The sequence below is a fragment of the Cucurbita pepo genome, chromosome 13, assembly GCF_057944985.1.
Source record: "Cucurbita pepo subsp. pepo isolate OVF chromosome 13, ASM5794498v1, whole genome shotgun sequence".
Taxonomy (NCBI): domain Eukaryota; kingdom Viridiplantae; phylum Streptophyta; class Magnoliopsida; order Cucurbitales; family Cucurbitaceae; genus Cucurbita; species Cucurbita pepo.
Genome location: NC_141810.1, coordinates 11,713,071 through 11,719,972, shown reverse-complemented (window position 1 = coordinate 11,719,972; position 6,902 = coordinate 11,713,071). Strand labels below are relative to the sequence as shown.

General features: G+C 36.5%; 1 protein-coding gene across 1 annotated transcript; it reads right to left on the bottom strand.

Annotated features, from left to right (window-relative positions):
- Positions 1–1,638: 1,638 nt before the first annotated feature.
- LOC111808802 (protein OBERON 3-like) lies at positions 1,639–5,202 on the bottom strand. Its single transcript, XM_023694988.2, has 2 exons — positions 3,107–5,202; positions 1,639–2,319 (listed from the first exon to the last, which is right to left on the bottom strand). Exons 1-2 carry the CDS (start codon positions 4,821–4,823, stop codon positions 1,733–1,735), a joined length of 2,304 nt encoding a protein of 767 aa, XP_023550756.2. The 5' UTR covers positions 4,824–5,202; the 3' UTR covers positions 1,639–1,732.
- Between the last annotated feature and the right edge of the window lie 1,700 nt (positions 5,203–6,902).

Genomic DNA, 6,902 nt, shown 5'->3' with positions numbered 1-6,902 from the left:
TGGATTTTATTTGATTGTTGAGAAAATTGGTGTAAGAATTAGACAACTAAAAGAAGAAGAAGAAGAAAAAAAAAAAAAAAAAAAAAGAGAGATTTCTTGTATGAAAAAAAGTGAGAGTATGGGTTCTAAAAATTCATAAATATTTTTTTGAAACAACTTATAAATTTAAGGGGTATGTCCATGAAACAGTCGAAGTCCATCGTTAGTAGATATTATCCAATTTGGCTCGTTCGTCGTCAACCTCACAATTTTAAAATGTGTCTACTTGGAAGAGGTTTCTACACCTAATGAGGAATGCTTCATTTCCCTCCCCAATTGACGTGGGATCTCACAATTCATCCCCCTTAAGACCCTAGCATCCTCTCTAGCACATTGCTTGGTGTCTAGCTCTGATACTATTTGTAACAGTCTAAGCCCACTAGCAAATATTGTCCTCTTTAGGCTTTCTCTTCCCGGCTTCCTCTCAAGGTTTTAAAACACATTCTACTAGGGAGAGGTTTCACAAAATATTTCGTTCCCCTCTCCAATCGAATAAGGATCTCAAAATGTTTATGAGTTTGTCAAAGTGCCATGCAACCATCTTAGGTAGGGTAAACTTTCGGAGAATAATCATTTACATCTGTAAAACCAAGGGTCCGTAAGTCATTAATCACGCTCTAGCCACACAACAATGATTTGATCCACGACTTAGGTTCTCGTCTCTTTAGAACCCAATAGTCCTACAAGGATCTCACAACTAGACTACTAATTGTCCCCTCAAACTTACCATAATTTTGAATCATGACATAAGGATATAATAGTTTCAATTTCAATGAAAAATACTACGAATTACATATTTGTACCGACTCTTATTTTACTTAATATTATAATAAGTGCAACTCGTCTCGAACATATTTGTCCAAAATATTTATCACTAAATTTGAGACTACCACAACTAGTTTAGATATTCTCATTCAAATTTTTAGTTTTTAAAATTAAAATATTAAAGAACCCAAATAGAGTGAATGGGAAGAAGTTGAAGAAACTTAGGCTTATATTATTAAAGAGAGAGGTCATAAATAGCTTGACAAACTCAAAAGTAACGACCCTTGTGTATTCCTCAAAATCAGCAAATTTTCAATGGATTAAACAGGACATGGAGTAGGGGTAGTTGAGTAATTTTTTAACATACTTGGTTCGGGAATAATTATTTTTTGTTACTTTGGTCATATCTGTAACAAGCCTAATAATAGATAGGTTACTTTGGTCATATCTGTAACAAGCCTAATAGATAGGAGAGGTTTCCAAACTCGCATAAGAAATGTTTTGTTCCTCTGCGACCGTCGTAAGATCTCACAATCTAACCCTTTGAGGCCTAACATCCTCGCTAGCACACCACCCGATGTCTACACTTCTTCGGGACTCCGCATCCTCACTAGCACACCGCTCGATGTGTGACTCTGATACTATTTCTAATAATCCAAACCCACCACTAGCAGCTATTGTCGAACTTATCAAGATTTTTATAAAGAGTTTGTTAGGAAGAGGTTTCCACACCTCATAAATAATATTTCATTCTCCTCTCAACTAATATGGAATCTCTCGAGCGGGTTGGAATCAGGGTTCGAGCTTCCGAATCGCAGCTCTTTGGATCTTAAATAATAAACAAACATAACCCATTGCAGAAATATAATTGTTAAGACAGTCCACAAAAAATGAAGTTAGAAATAGCACAATACCCACTCACCCACCTTCACACTACTTGCTTTTTGGTCACTTCCATCCTCTCCAACAACCCTGCGATCTCCTTCTGCATTCTCTTCTTCATGTTGTAATAATCTATTTGAGAGTTCTCCAATACCTTCACCTCCTCCGCCTTCTTCCTCCGCCTATCTTCCACCTCTTTCAAGCACAGCTTCCCGATCTTCTCCGCATAGTCTTCGTCCAGTTTCTCCGACTTCGCATTGATTATTTGTCTCAGTCGTTCAGCCTCCCTCCGTGCCTCATCCGCCTTGTTCTGAAACATTCCCGCCTCCGCATTCTTAATTCTTACAATGCTTTCCAAGCTTTCAAGTCCCTCTTTCTTCGTCAACGTCCCAAATTGGAACTGATCGTCTATATTCAAGTCGCTGGCGATGGAGACTTTGAGATCGTTGCGTCGAAGATCACTAGAAATCAAGTCACGATGTGGCCTAGATGGGGTATTTTTCTGCATCACGTATGATGAAGGTAGGGAGCCGGTTTGAGGAAGAGACGTCCCATCTTTCGACAGGCTGCTTGTATTGGTTGTTCCCAATTTCTCGGAGAATACCCCAGACGTTGAAATCTCCGATGTGCCATCTAACCAAGTCCAACCAACCATTATGTTAAAAAAACTGATGACAAAGGACCATGAAAATTGAGCAAGAAAAGGATGTTCATATCAGGTATAGAAAAACAAATGAACAAGAAACACCATCCCAACCCCACCGCTAGTAGATATTGTCCTCTTTAGACTTTCCCTTTTGGGCTCCTCCTCAAGGTTTTGTTTTTAAAACGCATCTGGTAGAAAGGTTTCCACACCCTTATAGAGGATGTTTAGTTCTCCTCCCCAACCAACGTGGGATCTCACAATTCACCTCCCTTCACGGCCCAGCGTCCTCGCTGGCACTCGTTCCCTTCTCCAATCGATGTGGGTCCCCCCAATCCACCCCCTTGTCCTTGCTGGCACACCGCCTCATGTCCACCCCCCTTCGGGGCTTAGCCTCCTCGCTAGCACATCGCCTGATGTCTGGCTCTCATACCATTTGTAACGGCCTAAGCCCACCGCTAGCAAATTATCCTATTTAGACTTTCCCTTTTGGACTTCATCTCAAAGTTTTTAAAATGCATCTGCTAGGGAGAGGTTTTCACGCCCTTACAAAGGGTGTTTCGTTCTCCTCCCAAACTAATGGGATCGTAGATGATTCACATAAATATGAAAGGACTTCATGTTTTATGCAAGCAGTCAATAAACAACTTCTAAAGATGAATATTAAGGAGAACAAAGTAGACTAATATCTATGGTTTCTCAGAAACACATGTTAGATAATCATATTTAGGCAACAGATTAAGAAGGAAAAGGAAGATGAAGAGTTTCCAAACTTACAATTGAAGTAATCAAGAATGATATTGCAGGCCTCCCAAGGAGCAAGTGCTTTCCTTTCAAGCTTGGCAAGAATCTGAGCTGCTTTAATATACAAATCCTTGCCTTTGTAGTCATCACTTCCAATGAAGATCCTCTTCACACACTCAAGCTCCTTCATCAAGGTTTCTACACCCCAATTCTTAGCACAGTACACAAAAACATCCTTCACAAATCCAAACATCTCTGAAGCATGATTACAAGCAATGCAATGGAACTGCATCTCGGTCGTCCCCGATGGACCTTTCAGGCTCGGACCAGGCCTGATGAGATTCTTCTCAATCCCACAAGCAGCATGGCACCAATGGGAGCAGACATCACAGCCAACCCAACTACAAGTATTGTTTGCACAATCGAAGTTCAAACAGATGGGACACATACATGAGCTGCAAAATCCTTTGTTGGCTGAGCAGATTTTGCAGTCACAATCATCAACCGGGATTACACTCTTGCAGTTCCTGCATTTCAGAAACAAGAAAATGTCCACAAGCTCTGCAATGGAGCACCTGCTTTTCCCAGAGATGAAACTCACAAGCCCCATCTTCACTGCAACTAGAATCTCAAGCTGTGCTTTGTGACACTTTGAGAGAGCTTCCTTATTGAGATCGGATCGCCGCTCTAGACGCTTTTGGAGAGATGATAACTCGTCTCTCTTATCAGGCATAGCAATTACATCTTTCAAGTAATCTTTGACTGATGCAAGTGTTTCATCAGGAAGCTCCTGAACTATTTGAGACATGACTGAGATAGACTCCGACACGACTTCACGAAGAATTCTCTCCGGCCTAGAACTACCCTCTACCCTCTCCAAATTTTCGGATCTCCTTCCAATTGAATTCCCTGACTTCACCTCCATTCTCGGTCGTGCCAGAAGCTCAGACGGAAAAAACGAGTGATCATTGGAGGTATTACATGCCTCCTTATTGGAAGGGCGATTCCCCTGCGACAAAGAATTAAGCCCACCTCCATGATTTGACAAGGCAACTCCATCCCCTAGTGGTTTGAACCTGCTATGAACAGACCCATTAGTTCCCTCTCCACAGTTCCAAATATGGTCGTCTCTCCCAACAGAATACTCGAAATTCTCAGTCGAATTTCGGGTCAAAGAGCAACTGGGGTTGTGAGAAAACTGGTGGGAGTAGGAATAGGAAAGCGAAGCAGCGGTGAAATCGTTAGAACAAGTAGTTTGGGTGTTGTTCATTGAAGGGGCCAAAGATTGGAGGCTCCTACAGGGCTTGGACGGAACAGGGGGAGGATCTTCATTTTGCAAGGCATTCGAAGCAGTAAGAGAGAGTGAAACTTCAGGCAAAGCTAAAGAAAGATTAAGAGTTTCAAGTTTGGGCTTCTTTCCCCGATTGTCCCCCCTATCAATCTCCTCCTCAACCTCCCGCTTAGACTGATTTCCCCTATTCGAGTTCAAATTCAAGAAATCCCTCTCAACCCATTTATCATCATCGTTACAATTCTCAGAAAACAAAACTTCTTTACCTTTGTAATTACCTTTGTCGAAGGAAGCCGCAAAACCAGGAGAACCCAGTTTCGAATTCTCACAAAGGTAGCTAAGAGTGAGTTCTTGAGAGCCCGAATGCCCGATTCCGGCAAATTTCGAGTCCTCCCGAGAACCAATACCCTTGGTCCGAGAGTTCTCGCCATCGGAGGCGAGATCCTTGCCGTCGAACATGCCTCGGCGGAGAAAGCAAAATCGGGTGGTCGGAGTGAAAAGGAAATCTGGGGGTCGAATCAGGGGGATGATGGACTTGTTGCTATTCCTCTTTCCCTTCGTCAACGAGTGTACAGTCCTTCGAACGGCAAGAACGACGTGCAACAGCGAAAATTTCAAGCATTTTCATACGAAGACGAAGACTGCTTCTGCTCTTGGTGTTGAGGAGGATTACGGAAATAGCCCTTGACTTGTTCAGAATTACACAGATTTCCCTTTTATCTCTTTTTCGTGGATTCTGATGATGAAGCTCCCAATTGCTCTTCCACCCCACCACCACTTTCGCCGCCATTTTCTTTCAAACAAATACAAAACCCTAAGCTTAAAATTCCAGAAATTTTCTTTTACTTTCTAAACTCTTCAGGTAAATAATAATATTTTGTAGTCTAATTATAAATTTATAATATATACAAATGATAAGTTCTTCAATTTTTAAACCTTATTAGAGCCATGAAGTATTTTTATTAATAATAATATTTTATTTTCTTATTGATAATAATTAAAATAATGTCAAGAATTTACCTACTTAATGGGGGGTTTCACGTACTAATTATTCTTAACAAACCAGATTGTTTTGGTAAACCGTTACCTTAAAATCATGTGAAAAACCAGATAATGAAGTTGAACCAATAATTAATTATTTATACCAATTGATTCCTGTCGGCTAGACTATTTATATTGTTATAAAGAAAAATAAATAAATCAATATCAATTTTTAAAATATTTGACTTGATTTGATATTGATTTATTTCTTTTTCTTACACCCAGTTTATTTGAATCAGCTCTATAACCTATGATTAGTAAATAAATAAAATCGGATTAAGGAACATTAATTTTTCTGTTATACATTGTAATAATATTTTTAGGCAAAAATATGAAAAATCATTAAATTGGATAAGGATAATGTTGGAGTGAACGACAAGTCGAAGCTTCCAAAAGAGGCCAAGTCAGCTCCATTTCCATTCACACACCCTCTACTCAATAATAATTATTATTTTTAATATATATATATATAAAAGAATGGTTCCAGTAAATTATTTATAAATAAACAAACAAAAAAACTGTCCTTTTTTTAAACAAATAAAATAAAATATAATTTAGATTTTTTATTTTTTAAATGTCTATTTTCATCTGTGAAATTTTAGAAAGGGACCCTTATGTCTCTTCATTTTAATTTATTATCCCATTTTATCAAAATTATCGGATGATATTTTATTTATTAAATAAATTTGTATTAAAAAAATTTATTGGGTATAAATTTGTATTAGATGAAAGTGGTCACTTTTAAAAAATACGTAGACTAAAAATGAATATTCTAAAAGTATAGAAATCAAAATCAACGAAAGTAGGATATATTAATAATATTATAATTTTAATAAAATTATTGAACAAAACAAAAATTAAATGAAACATTTTGTTTATAGTAATGGTTTAAAGTGTTCCTCTTTTTAACATTAAATAATTTAGTTAAAAGTTAACCCAATAAATAAAATACTAATTATGTAATTTTCATCGTTATTGTTTGAATTTATATTCAAATTTAAAAATAAAAATTAGTTTTTTTTTTTTTTTTGTAATTTTCATAATTTAGTTTGAATTTAAAAGAAAAAATTACTAAAAATTAGATGGTAAAAAAAGTATAGAGAAGTAGTGTCAAATAAAAAATTAACGACTCCATTCCATAACTATTTAATTTAATTTTTTAATTTTAAAAATTAAATATAATTAAAAAATTAAATTTATAAATACGGCTTCCACGTATAAATTTTTCATTTTGTTATTAGTGTTTATGTTTAATATAAAAAAAAACAAAAAGTTGAGTACTATTTATTAATTATTTGATTTTTTTTATTTATTTTTAAAATTAAGGTTATAAATACTTATAAATTTTTCGTTTTTTCGTTTTAATATTTAATTTCTACTCATATTTTTTAAAATTAAGTCAAACTTTGAAAAACAATAAATAATTGTTATTAAAATAACTCAATTGTTTTGTTTTTCCATATTGTTGGTCATACTTTTGAAAATGAAATAGTTAAA